Source organism: Eremomyces bilateralis (genome assembly GCF_010015585.1).
Source record: "Eremomyces bilateralis CBS 781.70 unplaced genomic scaffold P152scaffold_5, whole genome shotgun sequence".
Lineage (NCBI taxonomy): Eukaryota > Fungi > Ascomycota > Dothideomycetes > Eremomycetales > Eremomycetaceae > Eremomyces > Eremomyces bilateralis.
This window is the reverse complement of record NW_022985071.1, coordinates 397,522-418,280: the sequence shown is the minus strand read 5'-3', so window position 1 is coordinate 418,280 and position 20,759 is coordinate 397,522. Positions and strand designations below refer to the sequence as shown.

Genomic DNA, 20,759 nt, shown 5'->3' with positions numbered 1-20,759 from the left:
ATAATTCGCATGGACGTTTGAAAGCGACTAATCGGAGACGATGGAAGAAAAGAGTGAAGAACATGGGTGCCCATCCTATGCCTACTTTCGGAAGTGTTTATCGGCCGGAACTAGAGCAGGGCCTGCTCGAGGTCTATACTTCAGAGCCGTAGCTGCGTAGCAATCGATATATCCTCTGCAGCAGTCTCACCCGCCAATGGCTTCGGGGAGGATAGGTATCCGTACCTAGTTGTGGTATATCCGCCTCTGCTTCGCTGGTCGGTCCTGGGTCGCTCATTGCTGTGATAATGATCGAGATTATTCCATTCCTCAAAGGTAAACATACGATATTAATACCCTTCTCATGTTGTGCTGTAGTGCACGATTGGGCTCTACACCAGATGACTGAATCCCACATGCATGAACTTTGCTGATTGACGACTGTACTTCGTTTCTCCAGAGGCTGGAGTTTTATGACCTGCAATGAACGTCATATTCCACGACTCCTGCTATGTCATCGCCAATTGCGAGTCATTCTGTCGATATACGGTTGAAGGGAGACAATGTGGTTCGATTAAAGCAAGTGATAATTTAGATCACAGCACTGCAATGAGTGCAACGGCTAAGCTACTCTAATTGAACGATATCTCCGTCGCGATCTGCTTCACGATAGGAAGGGGAATGGGTATGGGCGGACATGGATATGTTCGCTATGTCCGATGCACCCATGAATCAATTACGCATTTGCATCTAGCACAGCAGATATCGACATTCCGTAGGCTTGTAGAGATTCTGTTCCCCCCAAAGACTATTTCCGCTGAAGACAACGGTCCAAATAGGGGGTAGATAATAACGGGTACTCTCGATTGCCTTATCTCCGCCCCCTCCCAAATGCGGGCGGGGGCTTACACGCTTTCTGAAATAGTTTCGCATATTCCTTCGATTACCATACTTAATCACCATGTGATATGAGTATATGACAGCAAATTTCGTAAACCGAGAACGGCCAATCGGACCATTCCGGTTAGAAGCACGGAGTAGCTTTGGGTAAATTCGGAACTTATTATTATTAGGTAACTTATAATTTCCTTCACTAACTTACATGTAATTAAGTAATCGAAGGAACGGTACAAGACGCTAATGAACGAGGATATCTAGAAGTCCGTCTCCGAGTACATGCAGCGGGGTGGATATAAGGAAACGGGAGTAATTTGTATAGATTCTGTTAGCTCCAGTTGAGAGTTCGACCGAACAATCGCTCCGGATTTAAGTTAGCCAACAAAGGCAAGTCCGTTTCCGCTTAAGGCCATGTCTTCTTGTCAACACCGCCTCCGAAGGCCGGAAGCCTTTGCTCTATTTCGTCTCAAGATATAAATTCCACGACTGCGCGCGAAAATTCGAAAGAAGAGTCAACATACTTCTATTCATTCCTAAAGCCAGTTAATATCTTCATTTAACTACGTGCCATACGAATATTGTTAAAAGACTTGTCATCATGGTCCAAGTGGCAGGAAGAAATGTTGGGCCGATTGGCTTTGGGTTGATGGGTTAGTTGTCTACTTCGTGGATTGCCCTCAATTGTTCTTCTTACTGACATACAATAGGCATGACTTGGCGCCCGGAATCCCAACCATTCGAGGAGTCCATCAAAACAATGCGTGCGGCCCTGGCACGCGGGGCAAATCTCTGGAACGGAGGCGAGCTCTATGGCACGCCTGAGCGGAACTCCCTCCACCTCCTCAACGCCTACTTCACGAAATACCCGGAAGACGCCTCTAAGGTCGTCATTGGCATCAAGGGTGGACTTAAGCCTGGCCAGATGGCCTTGGACGGATCTCCCGCCAACGTAAGCCGAAGTATTGAGGAGTGCCTGAAGGTATTCGACGGCAAATGCAAGTTGGATATCTTTGAGTGCGGGCGTGTTGACCCCAATGTGCCGGTGGAGGTCTCGGTAGGGGAGATCAAGAGGTATATCGACGCTGGGAAGGTTGGCGGGCTGAGCTTGAGTGAGGTGAGCGCGGATACGATACGCCGCGCCGCAAAGATTTGCAAGATCGATTGTGTTGAGGTGGAGTTCAGCTTGTTCTCGCTGGATATCCTATCAAATGGAATTGCCGAAACCTGCGCGGGGTTGGGAATTCCGATTGTGGCTTACTCACCTCTCAGCAGAGGCTTCTTGGTACGTTATCGGGACACGCTGTGGCTATGGGCACGTAGAGCTGACACATCCACAGACGGGACAGCTAAAAACCTATGATGACGTTAAGCCCTTCCTCAGGGAGACCTTCCCTCGCTTCTCCGAGGAGAACTTCCCTGCCAACATGAAGTTAGTGCGAGAGGTAGAAGAGATTGCAAAGAGGAAAAACTGCGCGATCAGCCAGGTCGCCATCGGTTGGGTATTAGCTCAGAGCGGACGGAATGGTCTGCCCACCATCATCCCCATCCCCGGTGCCACCACGGAGGCGAGGGTTGCGGAGAACACGACGGCCGTGACGTTGACGGAGGAAGACTTGGCCGCAATCGACGAGCTTTTGAAGAACTTCGTTCCTGCAGGCGGCCGATACGGTGGATTTGGAGCGGCACTGATGAATGGCTAGACTTTGGGAACTCGATGAGGCGGTAGCGGTTTACTAGAATGTTCCGGTCAGCTGCGTCTTGGACAATGTACGTTATATAGTTGTGCAAGACATCTTGGAAGGAAGATTCAGATCAAGTGTAGAAATTTGAGTCCGCATTCGGTTCAACAAGTGAACCGTTGGTATTGCAGAATTCTTTGGTCATCATGGTAGGATGGTGATGTTAGGAAGTGCGAATATGCTTACCTTAATCCAACGGCAACCATCCAGATCTGTCCAACGCATTCAGTAAGAGCTTCACGAGTAAGCATTAAATGATTCTAATATCTCGTACATTAGATCCGTTCCCTGCTGGTTAGTTTCGAAGGCTGGCACATCCATAGCATCCAGAGTGTGGAAAAGAGACAACCAGTACAGGGAGAAGAAAAGTGTCTTCTCCCTTTAAACTCAAGGCAGAATTTGGACTGATAGTGACATTCTTTCGGAATCAATATCGGCTCTCATGTTGATGTTGTGGGAATATAGGAATAAGTAAAATTTGATGCTGACCTCGAGCCTTTTGTAGTCCAGGTCCAGTCCATTTGGCGAGGCAGAAATATCGATGCCTTAAAGCTTCAGGCTGACAGAGACGTCGTCCACACGCGCATCCATCTCCTGGGAAGTTGGAACCTCTTCGCGCATCATGTACTATCGAAAATAGACCTGAATCATCCACTCTCTCCCATATATTGGTCGGCCTGGAGTGTATATACGACTCCATTGGTTACTGAGTATCTTGGAGGATACACAAATCCAACCTAGACCCTTCATTCCTCTAGAGAGCCACCTGAGCTATTCGTTGCTTCCCATCAGCGCCCACTCTTTCGTCATTCACTGCCACACTCTCTATCATGGCAAACATGGACTCACCCGGTTCGCCTCTTTCCGACCACTCCGACGACGAATTTGCCGAAGATATGAAAAGCGACGAACGGTCCCCCTCCGTCGAGCTGGAGCACGAACCTGACCAGGACGTCGCGCGACCCGCGAAACGACAGAAGACCACCGGCCCATCGTTCGAAGCCGGGCAGAACTTCGAGATCGACGAGCTCGAAATCTCTGAGGACAGCGATGGGAGCGTCCCTGGATCTCCCATGCATTACGGAGCGGGCGGTTCTGCCTCCGCCGTCGCGCCGGATCGAGACGACGATGCAATCCCGCTGGAGCAAGTCACGATGTGCAAGTGGGACGGATGTCCGGCGGGAGATCTGGGGAACATGGATAATCTGGTCAGACACATCCATAATGATCATATCCAGGCGAAGCAGAAGAAGTATTCATGCGAATGGGCCGATTGTCCGAGGAAAGGGATCACGCATGCTAGTGCGTATGCGCTTCGAGCGCATATGAGGAGTCACACGAGAGAAAAGCCGTTCTACTGCACGCTGCCAGGTATGCAATACTTCGCGCGATATAGATACTAAAACTGATGGCTAACCTCATCATATTTAGAGTGCGATCGGGCATTTACACGGTCAGACGCGTTGGCGAAACATATGCGGACGGTCCATGAGACGGAATCATTGCGACCAAGCGACCCTATCCCAAAGCAGCCACCTACCCACCCGGCGAAACAAGTCCAGCGGATTCGCTTGTTCATGAAAGGCTCCAACGGCGCCGACCGCTCAACCCCCGCGTCACCAGCACATCTCGGCGCCGTCGACGTCGCCGATGACAACAACAACATTGTCTACGGTCCCCCTATCCCTGGGGGTGGTCTCGACTATTCCATTGAATTCCCCAAGGACATCGAATTTACTCCCGAAGAGAAGGCGCTCCCTCCACCCGAGCTGTACCGATTACTGAAGAAGCAGCTGGACTGGGCGAAAGACATCGGCGAAGGGCTGAAAGAGGACGTGGATCAGATGCTGCTGCAGCGCAAGCACGAATGGGCCGTTAACGACGCGTTGATGGATCGGGCCATGGAGAAGGACCTGGATTACTGTGAGCACAAGTTGCGGCGGAAAGGGAAGCTGAACGATCCGAAGATGCGGGAGATCCTGAACGGGATGCGGCGCGATATGGGAGAGGAGCCGTTGGTGGATTCGTCGAGAGCAGATTCATTGAGGGCGCAGCTGGAGCTGGCGGAGAGGGACGAGCCATGAACCCGGAGTCGATCAGCCCAATCGGGATTGGGTTTTCTACAGTGCAGTCGTGGCGGATTTATACCGCATCACGGCGGTCGAAAGGCGACCACCTGTCCGCTACTGAATTGTTGGGAGGTATGCTCCTGTGCGATGCTCGGGGTGCTAAGTTCTTCATCCGTAAGGCGATGCATGGCGGAGTCTCGTGCAACATTCTCCTTGCTTTACCTGCTGGGATATATGGTCGAAGATATTCGATATGCGCTCAACATTCAAGGTTCAACTTCCGATTTGATATGTCAGGCTCTATGGAATGTTCCGATCGTGCGAGGCCATCAACAGGGAGAAAAATTGGGGACTGTGCAACAGATACTGGAATCTGTACTCCCACAGCGCCCTCGACAATATTCCAGATTCCAGGCTCACTACAGAGTACCAGTAGTCCCTTCCTCGTATCTAAGGACTTGAATAGTATCCAATCTCACCTACATTGCCTGATTATTTTGAGCATCATATCCTGATTCCTCAGATGCCAGCGGACTTTCTTGATCCTAGTGTCTCGGAACGTCAGATTCCCCCCTTCTTTATTCCCGAACACGCACATGAACATTATGAACCTGGATATCTGCCGTGAAGTGACCGTAGGTTCATGATTCCAAGCGGAGAATCCGGAATGCATCCTTTCCATCCCACCGAGCTAACCGTGACCTTACTTCTACAAGCCTACATGTGATCCTTTCGATCTCATCAATCTCGCTCCTCTGAACTCCTCGGATGGCGTCACGATCCCTAATATCAAAAACGACACCATCTTCCAACTCGGACACATGAAAAAGGTACCCGAGCAAGCGAGCCAATCATCCCAGGATCTTCCTGCGCCAACCATCCATGTCCCGGATCGGCTCTCTCTCCTTTTCCATTCTCCATTTTCCCTGTTGTCTCCTAACGAGTTCCCCAGTTCTTCTGCGCCTTTAGCGTTTTCTTCGTGACAGCCTGCTCGACTGCTCGCTTGTCTTCGGGTCCGATCTCACCATCTCTCTCGCGCCTCGCTAACTCACGCTAACGGCGGGACGAAACAGCTTACCGAGAAACCCACGCCAGACGACCCGACGGCCGCCTGGGCTAACGCGTGCCCAGAGCATGGCATTCGTCCGCCCTTTTGCTACACATGAAACCTGGGTGGGGATGATAAGCGATTTCGACTTTCCTCGACGGTGGTCCGTGGTGGCTTTCGGTAAGTTGCTCGTTCCGTAATCCGTTGCCGGGCGGCTCGCGAATCGAGAGGGGGCTGAGACACGGGCTACATCAGTACGGGACAGGGCTTAGTTCGCGGAAATTTTCGCATAGATGTTGAGGCGGTTGAGGTGGTTGAGGTAATGAGGTTGGACGTCGGCGATGCGGATCGCGATGATGGAGAGGCAGAAGACATATTGTCATATGAAAAGGAGGGTTTATTGTCTTTACTACCGAGTAGCGGACTTCTAAAGGCGGTTGTCTATACTGGAGCTCGTATGCAGCCTCCGCTCGCTGGATATGTGTATTTACCTGCTGGCACCCTGCTGGCACCCTGCTGGCACCTGTGTTCTCCCCCCATAGTGGTCTAACGATTCGGTCTGCGATCGCCGTTAGAATACCTCCCTAATTAGCTGAAACAGATTCTCGAGTAATGGACCACGCTGATGAGAAGTCTGGTAATCCATCCATCGCATGAAGAACTTGATATCGCCCCTAGGATAGAAAGGAAGCGGATGTCACGATCGTAGTCAACTCATCGGCACCTCTGCATATGGATATAGTTGCTAACTTGTTAGTGTACCGGCAAACTGGCTGATCCAGGCTGCCTTTTGAGGCGATGAACGTTTCACAAGCGAACAACGCATCCGACGCGTATTCTCCTCCTAGAAGTCCCAGTACAGGTAATTACCTATAACTAGTTAACCTATTAGATGCCGTTAGCAAAAGACATTCTCGCTTGTGAAGCATGCACTCATGCCGCTCGCAGTCTCGCTTGCTGCCCATCCATCCTTGCCTCATGCACATGCGGTCTTCGCTTATGCGTCTATCCAGTCGCAACCTGGCTCGTGGCCGTGGATGGTGTAACATCAATCTGACAGTTTCTTATTTTACCATTGGACACGGGAATCTGGTCTGGGGTTGGGAGGGGTTGGACTTGGGGAATCGGAGGGTTTGCCCACTTGGATCATCCTTGCTATGGACGGAAACATCGCCGGCCTCCAGATGGGGAGTGACTGTCCGATTGACGAACGTGCCGGCTGTTGATGTTTGAGTTATCCGGGACAAGAGGGTTCTCCAGACAATGCCATGCCAGTTAGGGGAAATAGACAAATAGTACACGATTCGACCCATGCATCTACTGAGACTTATTATATACGTATTATGCCGATCCCTGGTTTAGTAACGGACCTGTGGACTCTGTCACTCATGTAATCCAAGTCCTCTGAAGCCCAAATGTGAAATGTCAAAAGATTAAATGGAGTATTAGCGCCCTTATGGTACGATGCTCAAACAGTTGAACAATGGAAGAGTTCTAAAGTGGTCTGATAGCGCCACGAAAGCCGTCGGCAAGTTGATATGAGAAGTCGATGAAGATATACCCTGTTCGGGGACAGAACCAGCGGGATTGCCATGTCAGCCGTTGCGGCGATGTCTATTTGCAGCGTGATGAGCTGTCAAATAGGATTTATGCAAGGTGGGTGGCAGTTGACATGCTCCTTTGGACCGAAATTAGCAAAACAAGTAAGTACCTTACTTGGATGTTCGATATGCCTGATACGCCAGCGTATATACGAAAAAGCATTTCACCATCAATTGTCCAATCACTTCCGCAAACTATATTACGCGTCTGACTATCTGGCGTTCGTATTGCCTCCAAATCTGCATACATAGCAAAAAGCAACGGGATGAAGGCGGGACATCCAAGTGGGACTTCACACTCCATCACCTTCATATTAACTGAAGCAGGTGGTCGAAAGTGCCAAGGAGGTAGGGAACAGGGCTCGATAAAGCTCGTCTCCGCATTCTGCCCCCCCCAGTTCCCAAAAGTGTCGTGGGTGTGTGCTCCAGTGCCATTCCCTGGTTCGACGAGTAGCCTCTTCATCTATCCCCGGCACAGCCGAGGAATATGTTGGAAACCATTGGCTATGGACTGAGTTGGATGCTGAAACTCATGAAAAGGAGAGCCAGTCCTCGGATGGGCCCCGGAGATGGGGAGGTTGGAACGTGTGATTGGGATTTGGGATTTGGGATTCTGGGGGAGGGCAAACACGTTTTCGGATTTGGGGCGAAATGCTGGAGATTGGGAAGAACGTACGGAATAACGATATGCTGAATGGAGAAAACGAGGGTTCGCAGTCCTGGAGTAATATTGACTGTACTGGTCAATCTCAAGGGAGTCGGTGGCTTGGGCAATTTGACCAGTTCATCGCTTATTCATGTCGAGACAAGATATGGATACAACCGAGTGACTACCGATTATCAAGAGTAACAGACTGACAGCGACAGGGACCAATTATTAGACTTTGCAGTAGTTCAGCAAACACCAATATGTCACCGAGTCCAAGCTCACGATGCAATAATGAATAGGGCTTTGGAAAAGGGGCAGTTTAAGCTTGGATGAACTGCTTCATGTATCTTGTTTGGTATGACACTGTGCCAGGACCAGGGGTAATGAAGGCAGGAAAACCATTCGATCGTTTGGATAATGTCTTATGTACTCCGTACTGTAACAGAGACAGGAAGGTAGCACGAATGGTGGTAGTAGTATCATACGGAGTACCTGTAACTAGCGGTAACTCAAGCAAGAAGGAAACAACCATTAAGTTCAAGCTTTCAACGATTCCCTCGCTTGGACGGGTTGCTCCTTCCATCCCTGTCTGCGCCTGCTTTTAGGACCCTGTTCGCCATGCCGCTCTCTTTCTCGCTTGAGTGGCCGGGAAGTAAAGCAACCAATCCGACACAACCTTCACGCTTCAACCCTCACTTATTCTGACATCCTGACAGCACGGAGGAGTAAGGGACAGCCATGCCAGCATCTTGACATTGTCCTGCAGCGGTTCTACAAGAACCTGCATATCTCATTACTCAGTTAGTCAGTTCAGGAATCGTGTCCGATCCGCATGTCTTGCCTTCCTCTTGTCATATCTTGCTTTCTTCCTCCCCCACCCCAGATTGTCTCCATTTTTCCTTCCTGACTGGTATCCACCGAGTCGTGCTTCTCTTCACAAGCCACTCGCCCACCTCCACCTCCAAACCCGACTCCAACTTTCATCCTATCGAAAGTCAAACACCTCGATTCCACACTCCTCCGGGCGGCTCTGTGGTCTGCGATCCCATTGCGCCATCTCCTGCACTACCTCTCTAAGCGAACCCCAAGTGCTCACACCTATTCACTCCTTGCAGTTCCTTCTCCCCCAATTGCCTGGCCTGGTCTGCAGCCGTTGCGCTGTTCCCTGCCCTAACCGCATCGGGAATCTCCCCTTCTGATCTTCGCCGTCTCGGAACCTCCAAGCTGCCATGGCCGACGAGACGCCACGCCACGACGAGGACCGGCAGCAGGACGAGAAGAAAGAAATGATGCCGCCCCAGGAAGAACCACCGGCAGGTGCTCCCCACGTTCAGCAGACGCCGACGGAACCACTGCCGCAGCCGAAACAAGAGCCTGGCACGGAAAGTCAAAGTAAATAATACCATCGTTTCCCCATTTGCTGCCACTATTCACCACTCCCATTCTCCTTCCAACTTCCCCTCATCTTGGTGCCCGATGATCCCTTTAGCCAAAATGCAGTCCGCTTACTCATACACGTACGTTCCAGATCAAATCGCGCCTCCGCATCCTCACCACTACTCCTCCATTTCCTCCCCACCAAACATCACTCTCCCCTCAATTAACCTCCCCCCGATTCGCACCATGGACGGCCAACAGCCGCTGCCTCCACATCCGAATCCACCGTCATTGCAAAGCAGCGTTTCCCCTAGTCCTCCGTCGCATGTGTCCAATTATTTCACACAAGCCGGGAACCACATGACCCTTCTAGGACACTCGTCGCATTCGCATTACGATGGCTCACACCACCTACGCTACCCGCTACCGCACCAGGAAGGCATGGAGCAGCGGATGATGTCGGATGGAAGGCATAAGAAGGAGATCAAGAGGAGGACGAAGACCGGTTGTTTGACTTGTCGGAAGCGAAGAATAAAGGTGAGTGCTGCGGAGTGTTATCACCCATTGACATCGATTATCGAGCCTACATATTCCTGAAACGTTCCCATGTATTGCCATGACTGAGCCGCTACATCACTTGTGAGGTTTTTTAAAGGGCTGGGCCTGGGGGACTACTGGTCATAAAGCGGGCGTGGCGCTAGACATCTTCCCCTTGCGCATGCAGCAAGATACACAGTTCACATCACTCTCATGTTTTGTCCGGAAAACACAACAACCTCCATGCGAAGCTGCGCATAACAACTAACTGGTTCTTCACAGTGTGACGAAGCCCACCCCTTCTGCAACAACTGCAAGAAAAGCAAACGAGATTGTCTAGGTTATGATCCTATGTTCAAATCCACCATTCCTGCCAACCTCCAACCCGCGCACCCATCTAACTCGCACCATACACAAGCAGGCGCCCAGTCGGCGTCACCACCAGCAGCTCAACACTACTATCCTTCCGCCCATCCACCACAACAACCAGGTCCGCAACCAGTTAAACCGATTGGTCACATTGGTGAACCCCTCGGCGACCCTACTTTCATCTCGACGATGCCGACACTGCCGGCGTACCACAGCAACAAATCTCCCCTGATCACGGCAGACTATAAGCGTAAGTTCAGCATGTGCCTATGAAGATGGAGGATGCACCTGACGGTCCTAAGCCCCAAAACGAATAACGATTGACGACCTGTACCATGTTGGTGGATGGTCTCCCACGAGTCCACCAGTAGCCAATCTGGGGTACAATATCCCTGAAAGCTCCATAGCTGAGATCAAATTATTGTACACCAACGACTACGCCCCCGGACTTGACGCGATGCTCGAAACCACCTGGTACACCACAAAAGGCTGGAGTCGTCTCATCACGAACCGGCCCCTTCTCACCCTCTTCGCCCACTACATCGATCGATGGCGTAAAGTCCCCCAATCCGACTATGACGGCATGCAAACGATCCGGTCTCTCGGAATGCAGCTTGTCTGGAAGCTCTTCTGCATGATTCGGCCATTCCAATCCTACGCACCGGCCACCCAACCCCACACCAACGGCACATTACCACCCGTCTCCAACATCGATCCTGACAACCACCCTGCCGACACCCTGCAACTCAAAGAACTCCTCCCACGCCTCGAAGTCCTCGAACACCTCCTCACCGGCCAACAACTCCGCGACAACCCCATCTCCCTCGCCGACTACCCCCCGCACCTCCCCGAGCTCAAATCCTGGGAAATCGAGTTCTGGCGCCTCGTGGGCCTCTTCCTGACCCTCCGCGCCTCCGACTCCAACCTCGAGGAATCCAAGCGCGTCGAAAGCGCCCTGAAATCCGTGCGCCTCATCCTCGGCCTCAAGGAGAACCGCGACGTCATCTACAGCATCCTGGTGACCCGCCATTTCGGCCCGCGCGTCCCCGGCTTCCCGCGCATGGAGATGCCCGACCCGATCCGGAAGCTGCGAAGCCCCGACCAGCCGAACCAGGAGGTCCCGATGCTCGAGGACGGCACCGAGATGCGGCTGTGGGTGGCGAAGGATTTCATCGAGAAGGAGGCGAGCGGGGGTAGCACGAACGAAGTGGCGATGCGCGTGTCGGATTTCGTGCGGCGGAGTTGGCATATTTTGCATGAGGAACCGTAGTTTGACTGTCTTGTCGCCCATCACATCAATGGGTGAGTGTCGATCCCGACGCTCTCTCGTCTCGGTAGCCAACTACAATGATTTCGGCTTGTCTTTCATTCTTGGGTTCTTATGACCAGCCTTTTTTGTTCACACGATTTCATGTGGCTCGGGCATTTCCTGACGGGGTTCTTCTTCTTCCCCCGCTCCCTCTCCCGCGGACGGGGGTGTTTTCCGCCGCAAACGCGTTTCTCGTCGGCAACCCTGCCGTTTCTTCATTTCGGACGAATTTCTTTTGTTGATCATGTCTTAATACCATTGTCCAGTCACGGCGCTCTGAAGAGGGCCGACACTGTATAGTTCTTGCCCGGGAGCGGCTGGGGACGAACGGAAGGTGGATTGATGCGTGGTAGCGGCCACGATACATAATGCGGATTGGGGTTGCATATGCAGTTGTTAGAGAGCTGTAATTATGAGGACAGAGTTCGGAAGTAGGGGGTTAATGTCGGTGTAGATACACTGCATGTGCATACAGCAGAATATCAGGCGACGGTAATTCCGGCTATTTATTGAGTTGTTGATATTACACTGTGTCTCGATTTCAGTCATCTGATCGTCCTGTGCATGAGCTACGCTCCATAACCATCGATATGTGCCGCTAGAAAGGGCCTTCTCTGGACACATAATTACATCCAGTGTGGCCCGCGCTAGTGTCCTAGGCCATCCAAATGGCACGACCGACAATCCAGCGGCCATTTCAACGGCGATCCCGGATGGGTTGCCAAATGCTGCATTTAGCAATTTTCGGTCCCTTCGTAACCCGGGTGCAATCTTCAGGATTCTTCATCGCGAAGCCCGCCCGAAGCCGGCTCTCGAATCCGCCGAATCCACGGAGAATAAACCTTGATATAAAGCAAGCTTGTGCTCGCCTGCACCACTCAATCCGCATCCGGCCCCAGATACCGTTCCAAATCTCGTTCCTCCCGAAACATCCTCATCACCCTCTCCCCCCGCCTCTTCTTCCCCTCTTCCATCTCCCTCACCTCCCTGGCCCCCAACTTCCTCCCCTTCTCCACCCGCTCCCTCACCCGCTCCTCCAACCTCGCCCTCCCCTCCCCCTCCTTCCGCATCGCCTCCACCAACCCTAACCCCGCCGTATCCCGCTTCTCCCGCGCCCGAATCGGCGCTACGATCCCCTCTCCCCGCGACCCCAGCCCGGTGCGCGAATCGGGGTCCCAGCCGTACGATTGGAGGTAGTGGAGGCCTTTGCGCGTGCGGTCGAGGGAGGACGGCGGGTGCGAGTGCGGGAGGGAGATCTGGTGCGTGATGCTCGCGGCGTGCAGGTTAGGCGCGGTGGAGGAGACGGTCTGGTTGCACGCGGGGCAGATTTGCTCGGGAGCGTGGTGCGGTGGCTTGGAGGCGGGGACGGTCGGGGCTGCGGGCGGAGCGCTCTGTGTATCTCGTGGTGTACCGTCGGTTGTCGTTCGGCCAGCCGATAGCGCGGGCGATGATGAGGGGGATGGGGTTTCTGGGAGGACGATAGACAGGTATTTGGCGGCGACGTCGGTCCCCGAGGAGCGGGGGAGGGGCGGTTGGGTGGAGGTCGGGGCGCTGGCGGGGACGAAGGCGACGCGTTTGCGTTTGATGCCAGCGCCGAAGATGCGTTGGTCTTTTAGGGGTATAGTGTAGGTCTCTTCATCATCGGACATCGTTATTCGGGTGGGGGGTAGGGAACCATCCGCCACGAAGACAGCTTTAATAAGGTTGAATGTTCACAGTTGGATAGTCTCATATCAGTAGACAGTAACACCATTTTGCTGACTAAGTGAACTAACGTAAACATTAACTAACTTAAGTTAGGCAAACATCGTAATTAATATAGGTCGACAATCTGCACGTGACTTCAAATCTATCACGTGGAATGAACGATTACCTGTTCCGTGCACAATGCGAGTTCCGGAATCGCACCCAGATGATAAATACCTACAATCCTCAACCTCCATAGTCTAGACTTGCCATTATCGCACTGCTCATCTGAACGGACTTCAATTCTTCCATGAAATGTAAATGCTAAGATCATACGGCCATAGAGGGGATCAACCGAAGTGGACAGCTCATGATGCCCATTTCCGGCATCCTGACGAACTGCAGAGGTCCATTCACTTCGAAACGCTCCGTCCTTTTCAGAATGACAGAGACGGCGATTTGAAGGGCCCTATAACATTTGAGCGCGAGATACTTGAACTGAAGTGTAGATACTTACATCCTCGCGAGAGGCGCTCCCGCACAACGGTGCCGCCCTCGGCCAAATCCAAGATGGGATGAGATATTCGGCCGATCTAAGACGAACTCATGAGGGCGAGGAAATACTTGAGGATCCCGGTTGCCTGCTGCATAGGTCATGGTCACCGGCTGCCCTGGTCGGATGATGCGACCGTGGATTTCCACTTTGCTTGAAACCGTTCGCGAGAATCCTCGATAGGGAACATATAACCGGATGAACTCTTCTACAGCAGGCCCAATCAGTCCAGGTTCTTCTCTCAGCCGTTGTTGCAGCTCTTGATCCTCCGAGAGATGGTTACATATCCCTCCTAGCATGAGTGGTGGTGCGACCATGCCGACCACCAAGCTTTGCCTTAGTGCACCGCTATCAAGTCCTCAGCATTGTTGTTGTTTTCAAAACTCCCGATAGTCAGTCTTACATTAGATGCTCTTCCTTCAACGGCTCCCCTTTCTCGTCCTGTTCTGCCAGTAAGCTAGTGGCGGGATCTGATGCCGTGTCTCGTGGATTGTCTTTTCTGTCTGCAAACAGCGCTCTCGCAATGTCGTACAGTCTCGTCGAGTACTTCATAACATTTTCAGCATCTTCCTGCCTCCATGCGTTCACCCACCTCGCTGCTGTTTCCGCTAGCACAGGTGCCGAAGCATGATCAAGGTTCAACCATTCTGTTTCAACCCATGCTGCGTAATTCGCTCCAAATTCGGTGCAGATGTCGCCACCGCCGCGTTGAAGAAGTTTTTCCAGTTCCTCTTCGGCATGCTTTTCGAGCAATGGACGCAGTCTCTCCAGTCTTTGTGGTCGGAGTGTACGGTCCAATGCGGTTCGGTACGGGGTATGATTCGGTGGATCATAGTTCAGCGGCGGCCTTCTCGTTCCTCTTGGGTCGGATGGGACAACAGCTTTGACAGAGGATATGAATGTGTTATGATCTGCAGCGGATGCCTTGATGTCGGCATACCTGGTTAGGAGCCAAAAACCGCCCTTATCCAAGGTGAATGCGAGAGGACAAGTGCTGCGCAAATGATCGAATTGTGCGTGCAGAACTGCGGGGTTGTTGGATGGATCAATATGGAAATCGGATTTCCTGTTTTCGGGGAAGCTTCCTTTGGCACCGCCCGGACAACCCTTTTGAGGCTCTATATCCAACCTCCGGCAGGTATTGACGTGAGCATTCCCGCTTAGCACTGACCCAGGAACGCCCAGTTTTTCCATTTTCTTCTTTATTTGGAATCGAGATGAGAGGAAAGGGAGCAATCGAAGTTTCTCAGTCCTCCGCATTGACTTCGTCATGGAACTACTTCGGTACTTAAGTGGCTTGTCATCACTCTGCCGATCCTCGTACTTCCTTGTACCGACTCCAGGATGTCATTGGATTCCAACGTCACTGTCAGTCATGGATGCTGTGGAGAGCTGTGGAGAGCTGTGGAGATGCATGTGGAATAGGCGAGCTTAAACGAATGGGGCGTGTGGAGAGCGAAGAAAAGAGCTAGGGTTCAACACCAAGGCCGGAAATTCGATCCTCGTTTCCTTCCGGGAACGAATTTATAAAGTGATCCTCTAAATTCTAGACACTTTGGGCAAGGAATTCGGATTATTGGCTGAATCAACAGAGCAGGTATCAAAATGCTACCGACTCCGCCCCTGCCGTTATCTAATACAGGGTCTGTATTACCTGTCGGAAGACAGCAGATGTATGCCCTCTGCTGCATATCTATTTGCCGGGAATTATTCCCATATGCGTGTCCAGAATCAATAATTATGGACTATCCCTAGTGTGGAACGAAGAGGGGTCGTCTACATCTCGCCTGTTTCGCTCAGCCAAACCTATATAACAAAGGTAAGCCACGCCTAACCCAGCTACTGGTTATCCCCTTCCCAATTCGCGAAGGCACTAGCAGACACCAATATCTACGGTCTTTCACATCCATCGAGATGGAGAAAGCCGATATGGTCACGATAGAGCAACGCCCGATTCGATGGAAGCAGCACTCTCACTATGAGCCCACCACCAATGAAGAGCGAGAGTTGGACCGAACCATTAACTTGAAGTTGGACCTGGTGGTTGTCTTGATACTGTCTATCAACTTCATCGTGAGCCTGTCTATCGCATTGTCTCCGGCGTAGTTGCACTGACCTCTATCAGTTGTGTGGTATAGACAAGACCAATATCGGATTCGTCGCAACAACAAGTATGCACAGCGCTAGGCCGGGACAGACGATATCTAACCTTGACAGATTTTGTTAAAGACGCTAACCTCAGGCCTGACGATGTTCCCGACTCTGTGTCCTTAGTGCGTATCATTAACCTTTTAGAATAGATGTGGCTAATCATCCTCCAGTTATCTGTGACATTCGTGACTCTGCAACCATTCTCAGCTGCCATAGGCCGCTATATCCGTCCCAAATACTGGATCTGCCTCATGATGCTCTTTTGGGGGGCAGTCTGTATGGCTCATGCCGGGGTGAAAAATCGAGCCACCTTGATTGCATTACGCTTGCTTCTCGGAGCCGCAGAAGCAGGATTTGTTCCCACCTCTTTCTACTACCTCAGCACGCTTTACCCAAAGTACGTGCTGGGGAGGCGATTGGGCCTGTTTTGTGGAATGTTCGCTATAGCGGGCGCTTTCGCAGGTCTCATAGCCTATGGCCTCTTCAAGATCAAGTCTGACGTCCTCCACGACTGGCAAATCTTGTTCATCTTCGAAGGCGCTATCACACTGCTGATGGCTATTGTAACATTCGTCATGCTGCCTGCAGATCTTCACACGGCTTGGTTTCTTACCCCGCTGCAGCGCGCTCATGCCGTCAGAAGGATGCAAATGGACCTCGATGAAAACGTTCCAGACATAGAAGAGGTGGCAACAACCAAAGAGAGTCGGAGGTTCTCATCCCGAGATCTTAAAGAGGCTCTAACGGATTGGAAGAAACTCATTGTTATATTGTTCAACATCACTGCGACTCTTCCAGTGTCCGCCTTTTCTTACTTCATGCCTTTGCTCGTCAAGGGAATGGGGTATACAGGTGTTAAGGCATCCCTGATGAGTGTGCCTCCATTCATTGTCGGAGCAATTGGATTATTCTGTTTCGTCACGAGCAGTGATTACTTCAAAGAGCGCAGCCTCCACGTCATGTCCGCTATGTTTTTGGCTATTATAGGGTTGATCGTCATGGTCGTCTCGACCAGCTCAAAACTTAGATATGGATTCACCCACGTGTGTCTGGCCGGAGCATTTACGGGAGGCCCGCTCATAGTTGCTTGGATTGCAGGAAATACACCTGAAAAGGTGGAGTATATCATGGTCTTTTACCGAACAAGGCTAATATTCACGGCCAGGGTGTGCGCTCGATTTTAATTGGCATCAACGGCTACTCTAACCTGGCCGGTGTGATAGCAGGGCAGCTCTTCAAGACGAAACATTCTCCTAGATGTGAGCCACTAGCGTCTTTAATTGACGCCAATCTAACAGCAATTAGATCGATTTCCATTGACAGTAACGATGTGTATCATGTCTGCCGGAATAGTCGGATTTGGGATAATTCGATCAGTATTTGTGTATATCAATCGATCGAGAGAAAGAAAGATAGCAACCTGGACCGACGCAGATTTCGAAACCGAAGAAAACAGCACCGTCAGGCGAGGTGATCGCCGATATACGTTCAAATACGGGTACTAGCCCCCCAGAGATATACACACGCTGGCCTGTTCGTTGTCACAGATAGGATTACTGGTATTTTATTATGAATCAACCGCATTTTGCGATCCACATACTCAGGACTCGCTCCATCTCCCCAGCGACGCCCCATTGTGCGCTTAGCCCCCTCAGCAAGATCAGCAAAGCACTCAATTCATAACTGAGGTTCTTGGTGTGGACTGTCATCGTGCTTGTGCCGATTCCAGCCGCGAGTCCGCCATGGAACCTTCCAGCCACAAATTCGACTGTCTCTCGTTTTGCGGTATCACCCTCTCTCAATACCCTATCGACAAATACGTGATCCAAGTCCCTTGAACTCAGGTCGCTAATCGCAAGGCCAGCAACTTCCCAGTCAACCACTGAAGGTAATACCACCGTCACAACGCCTGCTCGAACGTGTGCCGCATACAGTGATGCAATACAGAAGACGCCAACCGGAACTTCGAACCCGTGACATCGTCCGCGCGGCAACTCTTCGACAATCTTCTGCATTTCGACCGCATGGAGCAACGCCTGCCTGGCATTGGGGCTTGCGACCCACCCCCCCGGGTCTAGATCATCCTCATGTCGAGGCGAACCGCCAAAAATGTGCTGTTGTATGCCGAGGAGATGACAAAGTCGCCGAGTTCCCCGCGCTGTATCGGCAGAGATAGAAAGGGCATTGGTATGCCACCGAAGAAGGAGGGATAGGGAGTCGACCGGGTTTAAAGACGGGTTATTGATGATGCAGCCACGAAGTCGGAGTAACGCAAGATAAATCTCGCGTGTCCCTGGACATCCAACTGGTGGTGCAGCGTAACCACGGCGCGATTCGAGTACTAAGGACGCAATACCTTCGAGGGCGGCCCGAAGAGAAAGGCATGATGGCAGCGAAAGCTCACTAGGTACCGAATTCTCGTAGCCAAATAGGCCACGAAACACGTTGCAATATGAAAGCTTGGGGTTATGCGGTACAGAGGCGCGTGTCTGTTGAACCCATTCAGAGGCCGTCGTGGCTTCAAAAGCGGCCTCGCTGCCAGGTAGAGGGAGAGGATTTCCCATGTGTGAAGCAAAAGTCGGGTTCCCCGAGAACTGTGCGACGATTCCATCCATGATATACATGCCTAACAAGGCTCGGAGTTGGGTTTCGCGAGCCGCCCAAAATCGCCATATCTGCTGCTCGTGCTCAGAATTGGAGCCGTCGACGGGCAATTTAGGCATCTTGGCTAGTTCGAACATCCCACAGTGTCGTGCCCAATAGAATCCGAGACCGTGGAAGATCTGAGACGTCATCCTGATCGTTTTGTCACGGGAAAATATTGCGTACACCTGTGACAGCAATGCAGTGAGGACTAGCTGCACGCCTCCACATTTGTCGTAGGGGCCTTTGTGCCCTATTAGTGTATGCCAGGACGTCGCTATCGCCGCATGAGACAATCTCCAGAGCGCCTCTCCTTTTAGGATGGCATCCTTCCCTCCGAGGAATAGCGAGCCCAGTGCTATGGCGTTTAGCAACAATGGAGCCGAGCATTCTCGGAAGACAAAGGTCGGTCTATGAATGATTGGAAAGACGCAGTTGACCTGTGTGAAGAACATGTGCAGGCAGCCGTCAAGAAAGCTGGATGTGAGATCCGAGAGATCCACAGCGGTAGTGATGTCTGTGAAGGCGGTTGCAATCAACCCACTGAGCTGCTGGACCGCCGACTGACCGCTGTCAGTCCGTGAATCGGGTATGAGAGGTGGAATTGCGGCCGCTCCGTTTCCTACGAGCGGGGTCAAAGGACCGTGAAGAAAGGGTGCGTACGTCGATGCCTGCGCCCAGAAGCTGGGATCGTATGAAATGATGCTCTGGAGCAGGTCCTCTGAGTCTGGCCAGAACAATTGAGCGTTTGAGTCTAGCACCACAGTCTCCTCCCAGTTTTGAGGTGCAACGGCGCCTTTCTCTGTTGGTTGATGAAGTCCATACGCCTCCGCATCGACTGGCGATGGCAACGCAGAATGGTCGTCCACGGAGCCACAGTTAAGGTCAAGAGGAGGTGCTGACGTGCCCTGGGGGGTTAAGTTGCCAGAGACGTTCTCACAACGAATATGCAGCTTAGCGTGCCGCTTCATGGCATCGTGGCGGGCGAACTTCCGACCGCACTCGCCACAGGCAAACGGCCTGTAACCCGTATCTTGCACACCATCAATGGGCTGAAAATCTTCTCATAGTTATTACAACTTACGAGTTCGCTCATGACGCTGACACCTGTATTAGCTCTGGATGTCATGTAGATGGAGTCGAACCGAATACTTACAAGTAGATGTTCTCTCTTGCTATACGCTTGATGGCATACCGAACATTGAAGGCGCAGCCTTGATCGCTTGGTAAGAACTGGTTGATCCGATGGTTCGGGCATGGCATCAGATTGCAGGTGTGGAGATGGAGATGCGACGGTGGGGCAGATTTGGCTCCCACATATCTTCAGACTTCCCCACTCGGGGGCCGAGGTCTTATGAGCTATGGATGTGCAAACTTACATGGCGATGCAGATAGATTCGGGCCGTTCAGGGGTTCGGGGATGACCGTCCGTGGAATGCAGAGGGGCCGAAACGAATGTTTGGTGTCCGGTCCGAATTCGTCCTCATCTCATTTTGGATCTTCAAATTGGCGACATGGCGATCTCAAATCGTCCAATAAACCTTAAATAGACGAAATGAAAAGTGAACTCGGTGTGAACACGAATATTCGTAGTCGAATAGGACTAAAAATTTAGAATTTCCGCGTATTAATATTCGTACTAATAAATATTTGCATTAACTACAGTAAAACATCCCAAAATTTAGTTGAATACGAATAACTAGCCATAGTTAATCCTTTTTCGTGTCTAGCCCTAGCGAAAAAGATTAATATAAGCAGGCGGCTTGATTCTTAAACAACACAGAGATCTGTACGAAATGGCGTTCGATGAACCTCAAACGGTCAACAGGGATGAAGTATGTTGGAGAGGACCACGCTCTAATGCAATAACCACAAACATATCAAAGTTAAAGCACTAGAGGCCCAGAACCCCTAACTGCTAAGTAGTCATGCTACTTATGGAAGCATGAATGGAAAAAGAATATGGTGTACATATCAGAAATAGGGCGTGCTGACCATGTAAAAGCCCTCTTTCTGGTGGCTTAGGCGGGAGTGGTATCTTCTCTTTTGATAATTGAAGTCGTTTCGTACTGATACTAAAAAATAATAGGTCGCAAGGCTAAGTGGGATTTTCAGGCAAAGATTAGTAGACTGGAGAAGTATATGTAAGTCA

The 20,759-nt window shown here is 51.4% G+C and overlaps 7 protein-coding genes across 7 annotated transcripts; 4 read left to right on the top strand and 3 right to left on the bottom strand.

Moving 5' to 3' along the window:
* Positions 1 to 976: 976 nt before the first annotated feature.
* P152DRAFT_265518 (Aldo/keto reductase) lies at positions 977 to 3,070 on the top strand. The gene is made up of 4 exons (XM_033674824.1): positions 977 to 1,052; positions 1,138 to 1,526; positions 1,584 to 2,158; positions 2,214 to 3,070. Exons 2-4 carry the CDS (start codon positions 1,475 to 1,477, stop codon positions 2,574 to 2,576), a joined length of 990 nt encoding a protein of 329 aa, XP_033535883.1. The 5' UTR covers positions 977 to 1,052; positions 1,138 to 1,474; the 3' UTR covers positions 2,577 to 3,070.
* A 156-nt stretch (positions 3,071 to 3,226) lies between these two features.
* P152DRAFT_456480 (uncharacterized protein) lies at positions 3,227 to 5,179 on the top strand. The gene is made up of 2 exons (XM_033679016.1): positions 3,227 to 3,986; positions 4,047 to 5,179. The coding sequence occupies exons 1-2, from the start codon at positions 3,455 to 3,457 to the stop codon at positions 4,697 to 4,699; spliced, it is 1,185 nt and encodes a 394-aa protein (XP_033535882.1). The 5' UTR covers positions 3,227 to 3,454; the 3' UTR covers positions 4,700 to 5,179.
* A 3,820-nt stretch (positions 5,180 to 8,999) lies between these two features.
* P152DRAFT_265434 (uncharacterized protein) lies at positions 9,000 to 11,753 on the top strand. Its single transcript, XM_033674823.1, has 4 exons — positions 9,000 to 9,374; positions 9,511 to 9,896; positions 10,179 to 10,515; positions 10,568 to 11,753. Exons 1-4 carry the CDS (start codon positions 9,212 to 9,214, stop codon positions 11,533 to 11,535), a joined length of 1,854 nt encoding a protein of 617 aa, XP_033535881.1. The 5' UTR covers positions 9,000 to 9,211; the 3' UTR covers positions 11,536 to 11,753.
* A 248-nt stretch (positions 11,754 to 12,001) lies between these two features.
* Positions 12,002 to 13,329, bottom strand: P152DRAFT_512651 (uncharacterized protein). The gene has a single exon (XM_033682758.1). The coding sequence runs from the start codon at positions 13,221 to 13,223 to the stop codon at positions 12,453 to 12,455; it is 771 nt and encodes a 256-aa protein (XP_033535880.1). The 5' UTR covers positions 13,224 to 13,329; the 3' UTR covers positions 12,002 to 12,452.
* Positions 13,330 to 13,590: 261 nt separating this feature from the next.
* Positions 13,591 to 15,007, bottom strand: P152DRAFT_447639 (putative cytochrome P450; the record flags this gene model as incomplete). The annotated part of the gene is made up of 3 exons (XM_033678004.1): positions 13,591 to 13,729; positions 13,778 to 14,161; positions 14,217 to 15,007. 3 exons carry the CDS (start codon positions 15,005 to 15,007, stop codon positions 13,591 to 13,593), a joined length of 1,314 nt encoding a protein of 437 aa, XP_033535879.1.
* Positions 15,008 to 15,652: 645 nt separating this feature from the next.
* P152DRAFT_431995 (MFS general substrate transporter) lies at positions 15,653 to 17,469 on the top strand (the record flags this gene model as incomplete). The annotated part of the gene is made up of 6 exons (XM_033677430.1): positions 15,653 to 15,886; positions 15,939 to 15,984; positions 16,031 to 16,086; positions 16,135 to 17,079; positions 17,130 to 17,223; positions 17,270 to 17,469. The coding sequence occupies exons 1-6, from the start codon at positions 15,728 to 15,730 to the stop codon at positions 17,467 to 17,469; spliced, it is 1,500 nt and encodes a 499-aa protein (XP_033535878.1). The 5' UTR covers positions 15,653 to 15,727.
* Positions 17,470 to 17,523: 54 nt separating this feature from the next.
* On the bottom strand, positions 17,524 to 19,911 carry P152DRAFT_412867 (uncharacterized protein). Its single transcript, XM_033676993.1, has 3 exons — positions 19,764 to 19,911; positions 19,692 to 19,707; positions 17,524 to 19,640 (listed from the first exon to the last, which is right to left on the bottom strand). The coding sequence occupies exons 1-3, from the start codon at positions 19,863 to 19,865 to the stop codon at positions 17,539 to 17,541; spliced, it is 2,220 nt and encodes a 739-aa protein (XP_033535877.1). The 5' UTR covers positions 19,866 to 19,911; the 3' UTR covers positions 17,524 to 17,538.
* Positions 19,912 to 20,759: the final 848 nt, after the last annotated feature.